This window comes from Panthera onca, chromosome B1 (assembly GCF_046562875.1).
Source record: "Panthera onca isolate mPanOnc1 chromosome B1, mPanOnc1 haplotype 2, whole genome shotgun sequence".
NCBI lineage: Eukaryota > Metazoa > Chordata > Mammalia > Carnivora > Felidae > Panthera > Panthera onca.
Window position 1 is genome coordinate 108,539,458 of NC_138342.1, and position 23,423 is coordinate 108,562,880.

The 23,423-nt window shown below is 34.8% G+C and overlaps 1 protein-coding gene across 15 annotated transcripts in view; it reads left to right on the forward strand.

The window, feature by feature from the left end:
* LARP1B (La ribonucleoprotein 1B) overlaps positions 1-23,423 on the forward strand; it is a 128,785-nt gene that overhangs the window by 48,379 nt on the left and 56,983 nt on the right. Inside the window, exons 12-13 of one of the 15 annotated variants that reach the window (XM_078445753.2) lie at positions 332-426; positions 7,435-7,664. The exons of 12 other annotated variants lie outside the window; for them this stretch is intronic. In XM_078445753.2, coding sequence (XP_078301879.2) covers positions 332-394 — 63 coding nt within the window. In that variant the 3' untranslated portion in view covers positions 395-426; positions 7,435-7,664. Of the gene's footprint in view, positions 1-331; positions 427-7,434; positions 7,665-15,269; positions 15,372-23,423 lie in introns of those variants that run through there. 2 more of the 15 variants (XM_078445754.2, XM_078445755.2) reach the window with 2 other exon arrangements.

Consider the following 23,423-nt stretch of genomic DNA (forward strand, 5'->3'; position numbering starts at 1 on the left):
AAATAAAAATATGGGTGGGGAAGAAGAAATTCTAAACAATAAAGTTCCTAGAACTTCAAGTAAAAACAGTTAAAGTTGAAATCAAGAACTCAGTTGAAGGGATTAACAGCAGATTAGATACAATTAGAGGGTCAGTGAATTGGAAGCCAGCTTTACAAGAAATTTCAGAGATCAGCACAGAGAGGCAGAGAAATAGAATATATGAAAGGGTATGTAATGTTACTCTAGACAGTCTTTGCTATTATTTACTACATTTCAAATCAAGTTTTGTAGAATTTACCATCTACTGGATTTTATTATATAGCTTTTTATTTCTTTCCTTTTTTTTTAGCTTTTTCTGAAAAGTTTTAAAAAAGGAAGAAATGTGGAATACAGAGTGATAGAAATGGTCTAAAATGACATTTAATCAGAATTTCATAAGGAAAGGTGAGAGAAAATGGGGCAAAGCCAGTATTTTACGAGGTGATAACTAACGCTTTTTCTGAATTGAGGAGAGGTACCAGAGTAGAGCAGCCAGGGGGGAAAAGGCAGATTACATCTAAAGGAAGAAGAGTGACTTGGTCAGCTGACAGCCGACTTTCCAACAATTAACAGTTGAATGCAGTACACAGTGGAATGATGGTGTTAATATACCAAGGGAAAATAACTATCAACCTATGATTGTATGTCTTGCAAAATGTCTTTCAAGTAAAAGGGTAAAATATGAGAGAAATTGTAATTCAGAAAGCCTCACCAAGTGAAATTGTAAAGGTAGCATAATGATTTCAGATGCCAGATATATAGAAAGGACTATAGAGCAAAGCAAGAGATAGGTGATAAATCTAAATATTAACTGTATAAAGCAGTGTCTTACAGATTTACTATAACATTAACCCAAACTTGGAGAGAGCAATAAATACTATTTAAGGGTACTTTAATGTTTTCATGTTGCAGTTTGAAGGATACCCTTCAAACTATTTTTATTAAAACATAAAATTAGAGGGAATAACCATGAAGCTAGGAGAAAGGGAAATGTGGAATAAGTAGGGGCTTCCAGCACAACAATAAGGTAGATTTAAACCCAAATATTTAGAGAAAAAAAAACCAATAAATATTGTCAGAGTATATGTAAATAAAATCAGTTGTGTTATTTACATGTGACATCAAAAAGATAAGAGAGCAAAAAAGTTGAAAAGATTGGAACAATATACACCGTAAAGTACTAATAAAAAAAAAAAATCAATATGTAGATGCAGTGTAAACCATATCAGCATCCTAACTGGCTATTTTGCAGAAATTGATGAGATGATCTAAAATTATATTGAAATTCAAGGGACCCAAAATAGCCAAAACAATCTTAAAAAAGAACAAAGTTGAAGAATTCATACACAGTCCTTACATTAAGACAGTGTTCTTACTAGGATAAGCATAGACATACAGGTCAGTGGAAGAGAATTGAAAGCCCAGAAATAAACCCTGTGTCTATATTCAACTGACTTCTGGCAGAAGTGCCTAAACTATTTATTCAAATAGGGAAAGAATAGTCTTCTTAATAAGTGGTCTTGGGACAAGTGGATATCCATATGTAAAAGAGTAAATTAGATGCCACCCTAACTCACCATGTACAAAAATTAATTCATTTGATTTAAACATTTAAATATAAGAGTAAAAATGATACAACTATTGCAAGAAAACATAAAATCTTTGACTTTGTATTTGACAGTGGTTTCTTATACCAATAGCATAAGAAACAAAAGAAAATTGGGTATCATAACTTTAAATTTTGTACTTCATAGTACACCATGAAGAAAATGATAGGGAAAGAAAAAAAAAAACCCACAATACCATTTACATTAGCACCTCCTCCCCAAAATAAAATAATGAGGTATAAAGCTAATAAAATAGGTACAAGATCTATATGAGGAATATGATAACTCTGATGAAAGAAATTAAAGAACTACTAAATGAGACAGGAAAACTCAATATTACTAGTTTTCCCCAACTTGATCTGTAGATTCAGTGCAGTCCCAATCAAGATTTCAGGAATTTATTTTGTGGATATTGATTGATTAACTGATTCTAAAATTTATGTGGAGAGATAAAAGACCAGAATTGCCAATACAGTATTGAAGAAGAGTCAGAGAACTGATACTGCCTAACTTCAAGGTTACTATAAAGCTACAGTGATCAAGACAGTATGGTATTGGTAAAAGAATAGACAAATAGATCAATGGAACACAATAGAGAACCCAGAAATAGACTTGCAGTAATGTAATAAAACTGATCTTTGACAAAGGAATAAAGGCAATACAATGGAGAAAATATAGTCTTTTCAACAAGTGGTGATGGAACAACTTTACATCCATGTGAAAAAAAGTGAATCTAGACACAGACCTTGTATTTTTTCACAAAAAGTAACTCAAAGTGGATCAGACCTACATGTAAAACACAAAACTATAAAACAACTGGAAGATAAAAGAGAGAAAATGTAGATGATCTTCAGTTGGCTGATGACTTTTTAGATACAACTCCAAAAGCTTGATCCACAAAGGAAGAAATTAAGTCAGAGTTTTTCTAGGCACATAATGGACTGTATCCAAAGTATACCAAAAAAAAAAAAAAAAAAAAAAAAAAAAAAAATCTTAAATCTTCAATAGTGTGAAAACAACCAGATTAAAAAAACAGGCCAATGAGCTCACCAAAGAAAGTTATATTGATGGTGAATAAGCACATGAAAAGATACTCTATATCATATAATTAGGGAAGTGCAAATTTAGACAGTGAGACACCACTACACACATGTTAGAATGGCCAAAATATAGCTGAAAGCATCCAATGCTGATGAGGATATAGAGCAACAGGAATTTTCACTCCTGTTGGGAATGCAAAATTGTACAGCCACTTTGGAAGACAGTTTGTTTCTTACAAAACTTTTCTTACACATTCTCCCTCTACACCTTTCTCTCTGCCCTTCCCCTGCTTGTGCTCTCTGTCTCAAAATAAATTAATAAAGTTTATAAAACCGAAAACCAAAACTACTCTTGCCATACTATCTAGTAATTACCTTCCTTGGTACTTAACCCCAAAGGAGCTGAAAACTTTGCATATGTGGGGTGGGCTGGTTGGCTCAGTCAGTAGAGCATGTTCCTCATTTATTTATTTATTTTTTAAATTTATTTTTTAATGTTTGAGACAGAGCCAGAGAAAGAGTGCATGTGGCGGGGGGAGGGGGGGCGGGGAGTGGGCGGCAGACAGAGGGTGACACACAATCTGAAGTGGGCTCCAGGCTCTGAGCTGTCAGCACAGAGCCCAACATGGGGCTTGAACTCAGGAACCGTGAGATCATGACCTGAGCCGAAGTCAGATGCTTTACAGGCTGAGCCACTGAGGTGCCCCAAGCATGTTCCTCTTGATCTTGGGGTTGTGAGTTCGAGCCCCATGTTGAGGGTAGAGTTTACTTTAAAAAAAATCTGCATATGAAAAAACTTAAAAAAAAATAAAAATCTTTACAGTAATTTTATTCATAATTGCCAAAACTTGGAAGCAACCAAGATGCCTTTCAGTAGGTGAATGGATAAACTCATATATCCAGACAATGGAATATTATGTAGTGCTAAAAAGAAATAAGCAATCAGTGGAGGAATCTTAAATGCAAATTACTAAATGAATCCAATCTGAAAAGGCTACATATTTACTGCATGATTCTAAATATTTGACATTCTGGAAAAGGAAAACTATGAAGATAGAAGGAAGATCAGTGATTGCTAGGGTATGGGAAGGGAATAAATGAATAGGCAGAACAGAGAGGTTTTTTAGGGCAGTTAAAATTTTCTGTATGATAGTATAATGGTGAGTACATCTAATTATACATGTATCAAAACCTGTGGGATGTACATACCAAGCATGAAACTTATGTAAACTATGGACTTTAGGTGATTATGATGTGTCAGTGTAAGCCCACTGATTGTAACAGATGTAACACAGATTGTAACATGCAGAATGGTAAGAGGGGGAGAGTCTGTACTTTTTCACATAATTTTGCCATGAATCAAACTGCTGTAAAAACACTAAAAAAGCAATTTAGAAGAAGATGTTTACAAATAATATTTTAAATAAAGGACTTATATTTGTAATAGAGAACTCTTATAACTCAATAATAAAAATACAATCCAATTATTATTAAATGAGCAAATAATCTGAATAGACTTCTTTTCCAAAGAAGATACACAAATGGCTAATGAGCCCATGAAAGGTTGGTTGACATCATTAACCACCAGGGAAATGAATCAAAATCACTATGAGACACCACCTTGTACCTACTAGGATAACTATAATAAAAAAGATACATGCACAGTTGGTGATGATGGGGGGAGAAATCAAAATCCTCGTAGACTACTGGTTAAACTGTAAAATAGTTGAGGGTATTATGCTAAGTGAAGTCAGTCAGAGAAAGACAAATATATGACTTCACTCATATGTCGAATTTAAGAAACACAACAGATGAACATAGGGGAAGGGAAGCCAAAATAAGATAAAAACAGGGAGGCAAACCATAAGAGACTCTTAAATACAGAGAACAAACAGGGTTACTGGAGTGGAGGTGGGTTGGGGAATGGGCTAAACAGGTGATGGGCATTAAGGAGGGCACTTGTTGGGATGAACACTGGCTATCATATGTAAGAGATGAACCACTGAGTTTTAACTCCTGAAACCAAGACTATATGTTAACTAACTTGAATTTAAATTTAGAAAAAGAGTGTAAAATGGTCCAACTGTTTTTGGAAAGCATTGTGGCAGTTCTCAAAAGGTTAAACATAGATTTGTCTTATGATCTAGGAATTCCTCTCCTAGGTAGGTACACAAAAGAAGTGACAACATATGTCCACACAAAAACATGCACAAATGTTAATTGCAGCATTATGAAAGTGGAAAGAACCCAAACAATCATCACCTGATGAATGCATAAACAAAAAGTGGTATAACCATATAATGGAGTAGTATTTAGCAGTAGGAAGAAATGAATACATCCTGAAACATGAAAACATTATGCTATGTACCACATATTGTAAGATTCTGTTTGTATGTTTGTGTGAAATGTCCAGAACAGACAGAAATTATATTGGTGGTTGTGGGGCTTAGGTTGGGTGGAAATATTTCCTTGGGAGGAGATTGAGAGTGATTGCTAATGGGTCCTGTGTTTGTTTGTTGTTGTTGTTGTTGTTGTTGTTGTTTTTTTTTTTGGAGTGATGAAAATGTTGTAATTTGATTTTGATGATGGTTGCAAAATTTGTGTATACTAAAAGCCAATCGATTCATATGCTGGGGTAGATTGTACCATATGTGGATTATATCTTTAATAAAGTTTTTTTAAAAAGTCAGTGCTACCCAAAGTGATCTACAGGTTCAGTGCAATCCTTGTCAAGAGCCCAATGGCATCTTTTGCAGAATTAGGAAAACTAGTACTAAAATTGATATGGAATCTTATGGGACCATGGAGAGCCAAAAAACAAGTTTTAAAAACCATGGAGTTAGAAATACTGCATTTCCAAAAAGGAAAGAAAAGAAAAATATCACATTTCCTAATTACAGAACTATAGTAATCAAAACTGTGTGGTATGAGCATACAGACCAAGATTAAATGAAGCTGAATAGAGCACAGAAATAAATCCTTGAGTTGACTATATGACCAAATGATTTTCAGTATGTGTGCCAAGATCACTAAATGGGAGAAGACAATTTCAACAAATGGTGTTGGGGAAACTGGTCATCCACATGCAAAAGAGTAAAGTTGGAACCTTCTCTTAACATCATATGTAAAAAAATTTTAAAGATTAAAGACTTAAACCTAAGGTATAAAACTAGAACAAAACAGGGTGAAGCTTCATATTTGATTTGGCAATCATTTCTTAGCTATGACACTAAAAGCATATGTAATAAACAGATTGGAATTCATAAAAATCAAAAACTTATGTGTATTAACTTATCAGAATGAAAAGGTCAGCTGCAGAATAGGAGAAATATTTGCATATAATCTGATGAGGGGTTAATATTTCTGAATATATAAAGAAATCACAACAACTCAATAAAAGACTCAGTTTAAAAAATGGGCAAAGGATTTGAAAAGCTGTTTCTCCAATAATATACAAATGTCCAGTGAACACATGAAAATATGTGCAGCGTCACTATTCTTAGAGAAATGAAAATCTAAATCACAATGAAATATCACCTCATTCGTTAGAATGGCTACTTTCAAAATAAAAAGTAAAACCTAGGAAATAACAGTTGTTGGAGAGGATGTAGAGAAATTAGAACCCTTGTGCATTGTTGGTGGGAACATAAAATGATATAGCTGCTATGAAAACAGTATGGCAGTTACTCAAAAAACTAAAAGGATATTTGTACAGCCATGTATTTAGCAGTAGTATTCATGATAGCCAAAAAGCAAGCCAATTAAATGTCCATCATCAGATTAATAGATAAATAAAATGTGGTGTATACATATAATGGAATATTATTCACCCTTTAGAAAGGAAGGAAAACTATCACGTAATACAACATGGATGGTCTTTGAGGACATGCTAAATGAAATAAGCCACAAAGATACACTGGATGATTCCATTTACAAATGAAGTAGTAAGGAAGCCAAATTCATAGAAACAGAGTGGCAGTTGCTATGGGGGAGGGAGAAATGGGGAATTGTTTTTTTTGACATTTTTTGAGAGACAGAACATGAGTGGGGGAGTGGCAGAGAGAGAGGGAGACACAGAATCTGAAGCAGGCTCCGAGCAGGCTCTGAGCTGTCAGCAGAGATGAAATGGGGAATTGTTAATGGGTATGGAGTTTTAGTTTTACTAAATGAAAAAAGCTTGGTTATCCGTTGCACAACAGTGAATATATTCAACAGTACAGAACTGTAAACTTAAAGATGGTTAAGATGGTGAGTTTTATGTTTTTTTAAAATTCTAATTAAAAATGAAAATTAGAAAGCCCAGCTACCTCCTAAATAAAAAGTAACGCAAAAAAGCTTTTGTATATATATTGATAGCAGAATAGATTTACAAAGTAGACTTGAAAACAAAACATTACTAGCGCTAAAGAGTGTCCTTTTGTAATGATTAAAAGTGAAGAATCTATCAGAAAAGTATATTTTAAAATTTAATGTATTTAATATCAAGTTTTCAAATATATGAAACAATTGATGGGACAAATCCAAAGTCAGTTTGTCTCTTAAGTAAGGAATAACCAAGCAATAAAAAATGAGAGTAATTTGAGAAACAATTCTCTACCAAACCTCTGCAGAGTGCAAGATCTCTCTGTGCTTATCTGTAGTACTTTGACCTTCAGTGGTATATAAAGTGAATTTCAAAGCATTAATATTACATAAAACACTATTGGTGGAATTAAGTTAGTGTTTAAAACTTAAAAAGTAAAGTAATAAAACCCTGTATGTTTCAGAGCAAAGATACATGTTAAATAACTCACCAGTTGAAGAAGAAATCATAGTGGAAATTAGAAAATATAAATGGATTATTAACTGGATTTAAGAGGTGCACCGGATGAGAAAAGCTTAAATGCAAATATTTGGAAAAATGCTTGAAATTAATAAGCCGATCACCTGTATTATCTTTGCTGTATAAAACATTTCCCTTAAATCTCAAAGGCTTAAATAAAAACTTCTCACGTTGCTTGGCATTGGCTATGGGTCGGCTATTGCTGCTGCTGTGTGTGTCTCTTCTCATTTTGGGGATTCATGCTGAAAGAGTAACCACCATATAGCACTTGCTTATTCATTCACATAATGGGCTGAGCTAAAGTGTACAAATGTATTTTAAGTTGCTGCTTAGATGTTCTTTATATAATTTCCTCACATTTGATTGGCTAAATAATGTGGCTAAGCTTATGGGGCTGGAATGTACATTCTCAAAAGGCATGAAAGGTGAATATGCATAATCCCCTAATCTAGAAAATGCAGGCTTTGAACAATAATAGAATCTGCTATAGCTTTCAAAAAGGTAAAAGTTAACAAAAGAATTAACAAAATAAGTCCCCATGAAAGTATATGGAAGTAAATAATAATTAGATCTAACACTAGAGAATTCATCATACCAACACTTAATTCTTTGAAAAGATTAAAATTTATGAAGACAAAGAGGAGGAAAATGTACTTATTTTCACTGCAGTGAAAATGGGGTTATAATTACTGATTATGGTCAAATTAGGGAAAATTTTCTACAAAAATATGTAACTTACCAAAACTTACTGGAAAAGAAAATTGATATAAACTTTTTTTTTTAAGTTTATTTGTTTTGAGAAGGGGGAGGGGCAGAAACAGAGGGGGACAGAGAATCCCAAGCAGCCTCCGTCCTGTCAGTGCAGAGCTAGATGTGGGGCTTGAACTCACAGATCGTGAGAGTCACAACCTGAGCTGAAGTCGAGAGTCAGGACATTTAACTGACTCAGCCACCTAGGCGCCCCAATGTAAACGATTTTTATAAATCTGAAAACTTGGCTTTATTAGCAAGGTTTTCTGAAATTGGAATAATTCCAACAGTGCACAAGTATTTCTAGTGAATAGAGCTAATAGTACTCAAATATTTGTTGAATGAATGGAGAAAAAAGAAATACTACACTTTATTAGAAGAGCATAACCTTGATAGCAATACCTGGAGAGAACATGAATGAGAAATTCAAGAGAATATGAATGAGAATCAAGCATTACAAGTTATCTGGGTATAAATATTTTAAACTTTTGTCCAATCAAATTCATTGTTTTTAAAAAAAGAATAACCAGATTTTTATTTCAATAGTGCAAATTAATTGTAAATCACCTTGTGAAGTTGAGAAATTAGTCACTGCAATTCTCGTGAACAGGTTAGATAGAGAAAGATTGTGATCACCTTAATAAATGCAAAAAACACATTTGATAAGTCAGCATGCATACTGGAGGTATTTTTTGCAACAGAGAAATAAAATATCTTCAACCTCATAAAGGGTTTCTGCAAAACCTCCTACAAAACAAACGTTCTGAATGGTGAAATGTTGAAGCTAATCTCTTGCAATCAGAATAAGACAGAGATTCTCACAGTCAAATCTATCAAATACATTGGATATCCTTCTTAGACCAGTAAGGAAAAACAACCAAAATAAGGTTAAGAGCTAGAAGGAAGAAGTAAGCATGATTATTATAAAAGAAAATACAAAGGTATGGCTAAGCCCAGCCATGTTCTTGCAAATGGCAAAGATTTCATTATTTTTCATGGTTGAATAATATTCCATCGTATATCTATACTACTTCTTTATCCATACATCTGTTGATGGACTCTTGGGTTGCTTTCATATCTTGGGTATTATAAATGATGCTGCAGTAAACCTATATCTTTTTGAATTAGTGTTTTTCTTTCCTTTGGATAAATACCCAGAAGTAGAATTTCTACTTGTAGTAATACTACATGTACTACTACATGTAGTATTTCTGGTTTTAATTTTTGAGGAACCTCTATACTATACTGTTTTCTGGCTATGCCAGTTTACATTTTTACCAACAGTGCACTTTTCTTCACATCCTTGCTAACACTTGTTATTTCTTGTCTTTTTGTACTGGACATTCTCACCAGTGTGAGGTGATACTTCATTGTGGTTTTGCTTTCATTTCCCTGATGATTAGTGATGCTGAGCATCTTTCCATGTGTCTGTTGGTCTTCTGAATGTCTTCTTTGGAAAAATGTCTACTTAGGTCTTGTGTCCATTTTTAAATAATATTGTTTGTTTTTTGGTGTTGAATTGTAGGAGTTGTTGATATAGTTTGGATATTAACCCTTTATCAGCTGTATCATTTGCAAATATTTTCTCCCATTTAGTAGGTTGCCTTTTTGTTTTGTTGATGGTTTTCTTTGCTGTATAAAAGCTTTTTAGTTTGATACAATCCCAAGTTTTTACCTATAGTGACTTCCAAGATTCTATTTTTTAATAGTATAAAACAATCATGAAGAATCTATTTTCTATGACTGCCATAACAAATTATCACAGATTTGGCAGCTTAAACTAACGTGAATTTATTATATAATTTTGTAGATAAGCAGTACAGGTGAAGTCAGCTGGTTTCTCTACTCCAGTTCTACAAGACTGAAATCCAGGTGTTCCTGCCTGAGGTCTTAGCTGTAGATTTTATGTGAGAATCACTTCCAAGTTTATTCGCATTGTTTACAGAATTCAGTTCTTTGTGGCTGCATGTAGAGTTGAGGTCCTTCATTTCCCTTTTGGCTGCCTGGAGCCTTTTGACTCCTTTAGACCACCTGCATTCTAGGTTAGATTGCTCTGTCAGTCTTCAAATCAGCAACAGCTTGTGGAGCCCTGCTTTTCATCTGTCTTAGTTTTTCTTCTGCTGCATCTCTTCTGTCTGGTTGGAGAAAATTCTCTGCATAATCCAGAAAAAACTCCCTATCTTCAGGTCACTAAATAGAAATCTGAATTACACCTGCAAATCCCTTTTTGCCATTTATTTAACATAATTACATTTTATAAGGATTGGGATCTGGATGTTGTTAAGGGACCCTTCTGCCTACCATAGGGTAGATCTTTAAAAGGTAGAGTTTTTTTAAAAGGTAGAAGTTTTAACCAGACTTTTAAGAAGATTATTATAATAATTGAAAGGTGTTACGGAAGACATAAGTAGGAAGAGAAATACTGAGTTCATGTTTGAAAGATCTGGTGGGTAGTTTTCCCGAAGTCAATTCAAAAGTCAATTAAATACCATTAAGTATTTCAATGGATTTTCTTAAAGGAATTTGATAAACTGATTCTAAAATTTATATGGAAATGTAAGGGACAAGAAACTCCTCATATTCCTAAACTTGTTGTAACAAAGATAAGGACTATAGGAATGGAATAGGAAGTCCTGAAACAGTTGCATGTGTATATGCACAGTTGGTAAATGACAGGTAGGGTTAAAGATCAAAGAGAAAATCTGATTTTTATGTATGTGTGTTTCTTTGTTTCTTTTTTTATTTTTTTGAGAGAGAGTGCGAACAGGGGAGGGGCGGAGAGAGAGGGGTACAGAGGATCTGAAGCAGGCTCATGCTGACAGCAGAGAGCCTGATGCGGGGCTCAATCTCACAAATCGTGACAACTTGAGCTGAAGTTGGACACTTAACTGACAGAGCCACCCAGGTGCCCTGAAAACCTGATTTTCAGTATGTGGTGCTTGGAAAAATTGTGTGGAGAAGAAAGTGGAACTACAGATTTTTGCCTTCTAGTGTCATTCAGATCTACTCCAGTGAAAGGCAAAAGCAAAGACCTGTTAAGGGATAATAGTAAAAGATCTTCATGATCTCAGAGTAGGGACAGGTTTCTTAAGTGAACACAAAATTCACAATCATAAAGGACAAAATAAAAACATTTACCACAAAGAATTATTTATTAAACATCAAAAAGAATGCCTATGTAGTTCATGAAATTAAGAAAAAATAGTTTCCATTCATGATGTGATAGGTATTATAATAGGGGGTGCCTGGTTGGTTCAGTTGGTAGAGTATGTGACTCTTGATCTTGAGGTCGTGAGTTCAAGCCCCACGTTGGCCGTAAAGATTACTTAATGGAATTTTAAAAAAATGTACAAATCAATAAAAGATTCAGTAGAAAACTGACCATACGAAATGAACAAGCATTTCACAAAAGATGAAGCCCAAATGATTGAAATAATGAAAAGGTGTTCAACATTATTAATCAGGAAGATGCAAATTAAAACGTCAATGAAATGTTCCATAAAACCCATATGAGCAAAGTTACAACATTGGACAAATTTTTGGGAGTATTTGGAACAAGAAACTCATTAATATGTAGGAATAAAAACGTAAAACCATCTCTTACTGCTTACCATCTCTACTTAAGAATATGCTTTTGAGTTGCATTGTTCAAGTATTAACCATATGTGGTTATTGAGTTTTCAAAATGTGACTAGTCCAAAAGGAGATTTTCTTTAAATATACAATATTGGCTTTTGAAGGCTTAAGAGGAAAGAATGTAAAGCATCTCAATGATTTTTATAATTATTGCATATTGAAATGATAATATGTTTGGTTAAGTAAGATACTAAAATTTCACCCTTTTAAAAATCTTTTTTTTTTAAGTTTATTTATTTATTTTTTGAGAGAGGGAGGGAGAGCACGAGTACAGGCAGAGAGAAAGGCAGACAGAGAGAATCCCAAGCAGGCTCCACACTGTCAGCACAGAGCCTGACATGGGGCTTGAACTCACAGACTGTGAGATCATGACCTGAGCCGAAATCAAGAGTTGGATGCCTAACTGACTGAGCCACCCAGGCTTCCCTTAAAAATCTTTCTTTCTTTTTTTCTTTCTTTATTTTTTTTTGTGAGCAGCAGGCAAAAGTTTATTAGAATATAAGATTAAAAAGGAAGAATAGTAGGAAAGCTCTCTTTACAGAGGGGATTTTTGAAAGTGAATGCCCCTAAAAATCTTTTTAACGTAGCTACTGGAAAATTTTAAATTACTTGTGGTTTCCATTTTGTTTATATTCACCAGCACTTCTCTAGAGGAGCTTAGAAGTGTTCATCAGGAATAATACATGACAGTACAGCAGAATGTTCATAATATTCACAGATTGGAAATAACCAAAATACCTATCAGCAACTAACTGGACATTATGGTATAGTAAACAATGCATAAATTATAGAGTAGTAAAAATGAATTACAGCTATAAACATCTTTATCAATGAATCTGGAAAGCAGCTGAGTGCAAGAAGTTAAGAAAGGTTGTGTATAGAATATGATTCCATAAAGGTTAAGGGATGGCTCAGTTAGTTAAACATCTGACTCTTGGTTTCAGCTCAGGTCATGATCTCGCAGTTTGTGAGTTTGAGCCCTTCATCGGGCTCAGCACTGATGCTGCGGGGCCTGCTTGGGATTCTCTGTCTCTCCCTCTCTCTCAAAATAAATAAATAAACTTAAAAAAAATTGTAAAAGAAAAGCCAGGAATGATTAATCATGTAAGTCAGAATTTGGGTTGTGTTAGGGAGAGGGACTAGGATACACAGGGGTTCTAATGTATTAACAGTGTTGTGTATCTAGTTGTTGCATGAATGTTTTCTGGGAAGTTGCACATGTATGTTTAATACATTCTTCTGTATGGCATGTTTCATAACAATACTTAAAACCAGGCTAATATGAATAGGGATGTGTGAGATAAAAAGAGACAAGCCAAAGTGGAATAATTCTCTTCTTAGAACTGCAGGGTTATTGCTCTTTGGGCTAAAACTCAAGGTAGGTTGAACCTGTCTTTTTTCTTTTTTCTTTCTTTCTTTCTTTTTTTTTTTTTAACATCTAACTACTCATTTTCTCGTTCAGTGGTCTGCTTGGGGTAGTGGTGGAAACTTGAACAGTGGTGAAGGCATTATTAATAGAAGACATACAGATAGGTCCTCCATCCCAGATGTGTCTCTTTTTAGTCATATTGCTGGCTGGCCTCTGGGCCCATGGGGCTCAGGAATTGTCCAGTCTACTATCTCTCATGATACCTCCCCCTAATTAGAAATCTTTAGTTTGAATCTGCAGAACAAGGGAGAGAAACCATTACAACCAGTTCCTTAATCATTGTACTCTCTGTCCAAGTTGCTTATGTGGAAACCTAAATATGCTCATGCCTTTGTTTCCAGCATTTCAGGGAGAACCTTCAAATCAAAAGCTGCCGAATCACATCAGTCAGAGTGCTTACCTCATTTTTAGGTTCATAGCATTTGCTGTTGTGCAGTATGCCAGCTTTGTCCAGTACTTCCTGGAGTATTATGTGACATTATCACTGGTGGTCTAAGTGTCCATTTCCAGAGTTCTCCTTGGAGAGAGAACATTTCCAGTTGCTGAATAATCTGGACTGCAGAGACATTGTTGAGAGAGTTCACTGAATGTGGGTTCTCTCTTCTGCCTTGACCCAGATAATGTTCTGGAATTGTGCATACCCAGTGGCTGCTGCTCGCTCTTGATTTTGCTGACTACTTCACTGTCTTTTGCCACATTCCCCTTACGAATGCAGGAGGGCCCTTCTCTGTATTTGTTGCATATAGTGAGAGGAACTTCACCTGTGGTGAAGTCTTTGTATATAGCTGGAAATGGTGTAAAATTTGCTAGGAGATAACACATCATCACCTAGCAGACAATCACATCATACTGACTTGGCAAGAGGAGAGTCATCTAAATTTTTCCTCACCACCAATTGAGCTGTTCCTTTTCTCACTAGGAAAGAACACCAAGTTGAGAACCTCTCTGGCAAAACTGAGGTCTATTGTTGATCAAGAATCAACTTGTGTACAAGTTCACTGAGTACAATTTTGGACCAAAACTAACTTTTGTGAAACTCAGATGGGGATCGTTCTTCTCTACCTCATAGGGTTGTAAAGACTTGAAAACTGTAAAGACTGGGCATGTTTGAGAAAGAACAAAGGCCATATAGTTATGTGGGACCAGTAATAATTAATGACTGATACCAGTGGAGGGGAGACCAGGAATTTAAAGATTGCAGAATCTACAGGCTTTACATAGAAATTAATGACATCAAAGTGTAGTCTGTGGAGTTATTCCTGGGTGCCACAGTGTTAGACATTTACATGATTAGTCCTTTTGTGTATTTTAAAATGCAAAACTCTTGATTCTTCTTCCTAATACCTTACTCTGAAAGACTTTCTCAGATCACTTTCCTCTCATGCACATGAGGCCCTAAATCAACTGTAGTCACTCTCTAGAAATATTTTGAGGGGTGCCTGGCTGTCTCAGTTGGTAGACTGTATGACTCTTGATCTTGGGGTTGTGAGTTCAAGCCCCACACTGGGGATTAAGATTTAAAATCTTAAAAAGAATAAAATCTTAATTTTTTTTTTTTTAATGTTTTGAATTGACATCCTGCTGGAGAGACAGGTGAATCAGGATACCTGATTTCAGGTTTTGCCTCATTATTTAAATTCCAGCCATAATCCCTTGAATACATCAGTTTCTTATTTTAACATACATACTTCAAATATGGTAGCTTTATAATAAATTAACTCTTTGCCAAGGATTCAATCATTAACATATATTTGAGTGCCTGCTATGTGCCAGATGGTGCTGGGAGCTAGGAATATGGTAGTGAACATGACTGACTATTGAAAATGCAATCTCCCAATAATTTATAATGATGGTGTTGTTGGGAGTAGGGTGGGTGGATGGAGGTATTTAGACCAGAAAATCTGTGCAATAGATAACTACTATAATTGACCATTGAATTTAGTTATGAGACTCTTCATAAACAGGAAAGAAGAAACTTGCTGAGTTACCTCAGTGGAACAGTTTGGCAAAAAATCTGAATGAAGAAATGACTAGTGGAAATATGAGTATAATACATTCAATTGTATGTGAATATTAAATATTATATAGAATAATATGAGTATTGAACTTTGGTATAAAATATTGGAGAAATAGTACCTGAAAGGTCATAAGCAATCATTGTGTGTGTGTGTGTGTGTGTGTATGTGTGTGTTAGTATATTTTTAAAGAATGGAAAATACTGGAACATTTTACATGGTGATGGTGATGGGAATGGTTGAGTCGAAAGGGGAAGTTGAAAATATAAAGGGAATAGAAAAACTAGGCTAAGTTCTCAGTAAGAGACTGGCTAGGACTCAGAACATGTGGATCAGGAGTTGTCAGCCTCAGCCCTATTGACATTTTGAATCATAATTCTTTTTTGGTGCAACATTGGATGGTTAGCATTATCCTTGGTCTCTACCCTTCAGATACTAGTAGCACCCTATCCCCACAATAAAGAAAAATGTACCTTTAGAAAAGCTGTGGGGTAAAATCACCTTTAGTTGAGAAGCATTTATACAGAGGTATTGGCCTTTCAAAGTGACTCTGTTCTTTATCTGGAGAGAAGCAGAACATGAGTGTGGGGGTGCTCGTAGATTTGGTGGTGGAAATATGAGGGAGTGAATTCCTTCTCAAACCTTTCTCAGTGAATTATGGGTCAAGGTTATGGGGCTGGTGAAAGTGTCGAGAGTGATGAAGATAAAAAGTCATTTTTGTAGAATGAAAGATTAGAGTTCTTAGAAAAATCAGAGATTCCTAGTGAGCAGTGGGAGACTAGAGGCTATTTCTTTTGGAGGAAGTTTTACTATAGAGGCATGAGAACAGAGACCAGGCAGAGGAAAATGGAGTACCATGGTACTGAGATTATTACAGACTTATTTCTGAAACTGTTGAATAAAAGACCATCTAGATCTTACTTGGTCTTGAGCCATTTGGCTTTCCCATTAGACCATATTCTCTTGCTTTTCCTCCTACTTCTATAGCCACTTTTTTTTTTTTTTTTTTTTTAGTTAGATTTACATGCTTATCTTCTCTTGGTTCCTTAAATGCCAGTGATTCCTAGGCTTATGACTTAAGACCCTCACTACTCTTCCTAGGCAGTCTTTCTTTCTACTCAGGGCTTCATTCATAACTGTTGTTTTAATCCCAACTCTTTTATGTCTAGATTAGATTTTGATTCTGAATTTCAGTTACAATGTATCTAGGTGTTTCCTGGGACATTTCATCATATTTGTCCTAGAGGCCTTGAAAAATCAACATACCCAAAACTGAATTTATTAACTTCTTGATTCAAAACTCCCCTCTGTAGCTCCTTTTCCTCCCCACCAAAAATCAAAACTCTGTGTTGCTCTATGATTCCTATCCTGGTAATTGGCTCAATGATCCCTGAACATTGGCATGGGTATAGCCCTCTTGCCTCACATTAGTCTGTAAGCCTCATTTATACTCTCATTTTTCATGAATTCTTTCGTATCTCTTTTCATTCTGTCACCCTTATTGCTCCTCTGTCTGTACACTGAAATACTTGTTTCCCAAAAATACTCTTCCTTTCTCTAAGCTTTCCCATATGTTTCTCCAAAGTCTTGATATACTCTTGCCCATCATCTTTGCTAGACAAACTCCTATTCATATTTCAAGTTTGGACATCAGCTTCTTTGAGCATCCTTTCCTGGTCTCCACTTCCTGCCTTTTCCCACAGCACCTTATATAAACTACTATTACAGCAGAATACAAGTGAATAATGTTGATTCAAGTGTTCTGTTTATGATTATATATATGGCTAGGTTCCCAGATGATCCCTCTGTGGAAAATAACTAAAAATCCTAGATAAAATTATTGAAAAAAATTTACAAAAAAATAAGGTATACTCACTAATTCCACAGATAGACCGAATGTGAGAACCTAGAGAAAGAAGCTCAGTTGAAGAACAGGCATTTCCTCAGAGGGCATGTACTAAGTAAAGTGAACTCCGTTTTGAAATGCACAGCCTTATGAACATGGAACAGGAGATAAACCCAAGTGAGGAAGTAAAATACAAGACGAGGCTATACCTTCAGTGTGATTATGAACTAGAAATTAACACATCCACTCAAATGAGGCATAAAGAGAAGAAACTATAACAAAACTTGCATTCTGAATCTTGGTTCTGAATGGAGGCGGGTGGAAAGTGCTCTGAGAACTAACCATGTGATGGTAGTCATTTATGTATATGCAGTTCAAATTCCTAATATATTTTAGTAGTCTGGAAAAAAGTTAAAACTAACAATATAAAGCCATTCTAGACTGTAATAATCATAGGTACCTGACATAAGCAAACCCATATCCTCTTTGGGGGAACTTATTTCACAGGATGGCAGACTCTTCTGTATAGGGCTGGATAGTAAATATTTTTGACTTTACCAAATATTTTGGCCCATTGGTTGTAGTTTCCTCCCCTGAATGACTTCATTCCAAGCCTCAAAATAGTTCACAAAGTATTTTTTAATGTTTTTTTATTATTATTATTATTATTATTATTATTATTACTATTATTATTTGAGAGAGAGAGAGAGAGAGAGTGAGTGAGGTAGGGGCAGAGAAAGAGAGAGACACAGAATCTGAAGCAGGTTCCAGGCTCTGAGCTGTCAGCACAGAGCCTGATGTGGGGCTTGAACCCACAAACCACAAGATCATGACCTGAGCCAAAGTTAGATGCTTAACTGACTGAGCCACCTAGGAGTCCTACCACAAAATATTTTCTGAAGAAATTAAGTAGCTCAGAGAAAAAAATTATGAAACACGTAAGGAAATAAGATACCAAATGCATTATTACAGCTGAAATAAAGCAGAAAGAAACCCACAGATACTTTGGATGTTGGAGTTCCCCACTCACAGAATATCAGTCACAGAATATAATAAATGTTTTACATGGTTTAATTAATAATGATGAGGTAAAAAATATGGGAAGGGGAAAATCAAAATGCAGATTTGAAAAAAGGAACAATTCCTATAAGTGAACATTCATTTAAAATTAAGAATTCATGGTTGGATTTAATAGAGGTGAGACAAAGGTGATGAGGTTGAAGATTAGTAAATTGGAAGAGAGGTCGGTAGAAACTACCTGGAATAAAACACAGAGTGAAAGGGAAAGTATGAAAGACAGCCAGGAAATGGAGTTAGAAGATCCAGTGTACGGATACAACTATAGTTCCAGAAAGAGGAGGGAGAAAGCGGAGCTGGGGCAATAAATGAAGATATAGGGCTAAGATTTTTCTAAAACTCATGGAATGTAAGTTTGATATTTGAGTTTATTTCAGAAATAGGCTAATTTAACATTAGGAAATCAATTTGCCACATTTAGAGGTTAGAAGAGAAAAGTATAAACAATAAATATAGCAATAGCATTTGATAAGCTTATATATATTTATGATTTAGAAAAAAGAATTTGCAAAATAGATGTATCTGTAACCTAAATAAAAATATCTTTTATTTAGGAACCTGCATTTAACATTATACATAATGGTAAGAATTTTAAAACATTCACTTAAAGAATGGGATGAAGTTAATAACTATTTGGAAAATTCTAGAAATTTAAAAATATTATAATTATTAGTCTATAGGAAGATTCCTAGATATAAAATCATTATGTAAAAATATTTTTGTCTTTCTTTGAGCAACCAGAAAAATGAAAGTTTTAAACAGGCTACTGTTTATAATAACATCAAAATGTAGTAAGTAGGACTCAGTTATAACAAAAGATGTGCAAGATTTTTGTGCACAGCATTATAAACTTTATTAAAAAGATACTAAGGGATTTAAATAGAGATGCTATCTTCATAGATTGTAAGAATTAACATTGTAAAGATGATCCTCAACATCTTGATTTATATATTCATTACAGTTCCCAATGTCCTCCCCCATTCTTTCTTTTGTTCCCTTATTATTAGGAGGAGCTGATTCCAAAATTTATATGCAAGTGCAAAACGTTAAAAGTAGCAAAGACACTTTTAAAAGAAAAAGTGCAAAGTTGGCTTGCTCTACCAGATTTTAAGACTTTTTGATAAATCTACAATAATTACAATAATGAGGTGCTCATAATGCATATATAGATAATTTGAGAGAATGAAGAACGAGGAATAGTTTAATTATATTCAGACATAGGATGTATGACACAGGTGGCTATATTGCAAAGGGGAAAGAATGCACTACTTAATTATGCTGAGTCAGTAAGATACTTTGGTGACGGAAAAAAAGGAACCCTGCCCCCAACTACATTTACATTAATTCTAAGTGGATTAGAAACCTAAATGTGAAAGGCAAAACAATAAACCTTTTCTAAGAAAATATCTCAAATCACTTGGGAGGGTTTTTTCCATAAATATACAAACATAGAGGTTTTTTTTTTAATGTTTTATTTATTCATTTTGAGAGAGAGAGAGTACAAGCCCTCTCTGAGAGGGGCAGAGAGAGGAAGAGAGAGAATCCCAAGCAGGCTCCACGCTCTCAGTGTAGAGCCTGACATGGGGCTCGAATTCACAAACCATGAGATCACAAACATAAGTTATTGATGCATTTTATATCATTGAACATAAGTATATTCATAAATAATTGATTAATTTTAATATATGTTTGCATTTACTTGTGAAATTTTTTCCTTTCATAATTCTCTTACTCTTGATTATGGCCTTTTCTTTCCAATTGAAGTATTTAATGTTTCTTATAAGGCTTGTTGGTGGTAATGAACTCCTTTAACTTTTATTTGGGAAACTTGTTCTTTTGAGAACTTCCGGGAAGTTTGGGAAACTTCTTCTATTCTGAATCATAACCTTTCTAGGTAGAGTATTCTTGGTTGCAAATTTTTTTCCTTTTGGTACTTTGAGTATATCACACTACTCCCTATTGGCCTACAACATTTCTGCTGAAAAATCAGCTAATAGCCTTACAGTGTTCCCATTGTATATAACTGTTCTTTTCTCTTGCTAATTTTAAGATTCTCTCCTTATCACTACCTTTGTGCCATTTTACTTATTGTGTGTCTTGGTCTAAACCTCTGTGGGTTAATTTTGTTGAGTGGTCTGTTTCCTGGATCTGGGTGTCTCTTTCTTTTTTCGCATTAGGCAAGTTTTCAGCTCTTACTTCATTAAATAAGTTTTCTTCCCCCTTTTCTTTTTCTGGGATTCCTATAATGAAAATGTTATTATGCTTGATGATGTCATTGAGTTCCCTTAATCTCTTCTCATTTTTTATAAGTTTTCCTTTTTTACTTTTAAACTTGGTTGCTTTTTATTACCCTGCCTTCCAGATTGATGATTTGTTCTTCTAATCTGCTACTGATTCCCTTAGTGTATTTTTTATTTGAGTATACGCAGTATGGAGGTTAAAGCAGTAAAATCAATTATATTTACAAAAATCAGCCAAGGGATTCATGAAGTAAAAGGATATGAAGGATGAAATCATATACATAAAATGTAAGGGGGGGAGTAAAGATTTAGTGCTTTTAAAATGGGTTCAAACTTAAGTGACCATTAGTTTAATATAGTCTGCAATATGCATAAGATATTATATATGAACCTAACATAACCACAAATCAAAAACCTATAATAGATACAAAAAATGAAGAGGAATCCAAGCAAAGCACTAGAGAAAGCTATCAAACCACAAAGGAAGAGAGCAAAAGAAGTACACAGAGAAACTATAAGAACAGCCATAAAACAAGTAACAAAATGACAATAAGTACATACCTATCAATTATTACCTTAAATGTAAATGGACTAAATGCTCCAGTCAAAAGACAAGGGATGACTAAATGGATTTTAAGAAGGAGACTCACTTCAGACCTAAAGACACATGCAGAGTGACAGTGAAGGGAAAAACATTTTTCATGCAAATTAAAGCAAAAAGAAAGCTGGGGTAGCTATATATATATCTATATATATATATATAGATATATATATAGATATATAAAATAGACTTCAAAACAGAGACTGTAATGAAAGACAAAAAAACAAAAAAGGACGCTGGGAATGACACAACAAGATGATATAGCAATTGTAAACATTTATAATGCACCAAACATGGAAGCACCTAAACACATAAAGCAACTATTACTAGAAATAGAGGAGGAAATTGGCAGTAACACAATAATAGTAGGGGACGTTAACCCCATTTACATCAATGGATAGATCTTGCAGACAGAAAATCAAGGAATCGGTGGCTTTGAAGGGCATGTTAGACCAAGTGGACCTAATAGATATGTTTGTAACATTCCATTCATAAAACAACAGGATGCACATTCTTAAGTGCACATGAAATAGATCACATGTTAGGCCAACAAAACAAGTCTCAATAAGATTTAAAAATTTGAAACCATCTTTTCTGACTATAACAGTGTGAAACTGGAGATCAACCCAAGAAGAAGTTTGGAAAGAACACAAATACATGGAAGCTAAATAGCATACTACTAAACAATGAATGGGTCAACCAAGAAATCAAAAAAGAAATGAAAAAAATAGGCAAAGGACAATGAAAACACAATGGTTCAAAAACTTTGGAATGCAGTAAAAGCTGTTCTAAGAGAGGGGATTATAGCAATACAGGCCTACCTCAAGAAATAAGAAAAATTTCAAACAACCTGACTTTACACTGAAGGGAGCTTGAAAAAGAACAAAGCCCAAAACCAGTAGAAGGAAGGAAGTAAAGAATATAGCAGAAATAAATAGAGAGCAAAAAAGTAGAATAGATTAGTGAAACCAGGAGTGGTTCTTTGAAAAAATAAACAAAATTGATAAACTTTTAGCTAGAGTCATCAAGAAAAAAAGGGGACCCAAGTAAGTCAGAAATGAAAGAGAAATCAACACCACAGAAATGCAAGATTGTAAGAGAATATTATGAAAAATTACATACAAATTAGACAACCTAGAGGAAATCAACAAATTTCAAGAAACCTATAACCTTTCAAAACTGAATCAGGAATAAAGAGAAAATTTGAACAGACCAGATACCAGCAATGAAATTGAATCAGTAATCCAAAAACTCCTGAGAAACAAAAGTCCAGGACCAGATGGCTTCACAGGTGAACTCCACCAAATGTTTAAACTATTCCAGAATATTCCAAAAAGTAGAAGAGGAAGGAAAGCTTCCAAATTCATTCTACAAAGCCAACATTACCCAGAGACTAAAACCAGGTAAAGATACCACAATAAAACTACAGGATAATATCTCTGATGAACATAGATGTAAAAATCCTCAATAAAACATTAGCCAACTGGGGCACCTGGGTGGCTCAGTCAGTTAAACATCCTACTTTGGCTCAGGTCGCGTTTCATGGGTTCAAGGCCCATGTTGGGCCCTAGCCTGACAGCTCAGAGAGCCTGTAGCCTGCTTTGGATTCTGTGTCTCCCTCTGTCTCTGCCCCTCCCTTCTTCTCTCTCTCTCTCAATTTCTCTCTCTCTCTCTCAAAAATAAACATTAAAACTTTTTTTTAAATATTAGCAAACCAAATCCAGCAATATATTTTAAAGAATTATTTACCATGATCAAGTGGCATTTATTCCAGGAATGCCAGGGTGGTTCAGTATTCACAGTCCACATGATGCATCTTATTAACAAGAGAAAGGATAAAAACCTTTTGATCATCTGAATAGATGCAGAAAAAGCATTTGACAAAGTATAGCATCCATTCATGATAAAAACTCAACAAAATATGTTTAGAGGGAAAAATACCTCAACATAATAAAGTCCGTATATGAAAAACCCACAGCTAACATCATCCTCAATGGTGAAAAACAGAGCTTTTCCTTTAAGATCAGGAACAAGACAAGGATGTTCTCTTACCACTTCTATTCAGCATGGTACTGATAGCCAGAGCAATCAGATGAGAAAAAGAAAAGGCTTCCAGATTGGTAAGGAAGAAGTAAAATTTTCATTATTGGCAGATGACATGATACTATATGTAGAAAAACCCTAAAGAATCCAACAAACTGGGGCGCCTGGGTGGCTCAGTCAGTTAAGCGTCCGACTTCGGCTCAGGTCATGATCTTGCAGTCCGTGAGTTCGAGCCCTGTGTCAGGCTCTGTGCTGACAGCTCAGAGCCTGGAGCCTGTTTCAGATTCTGTGTCTCC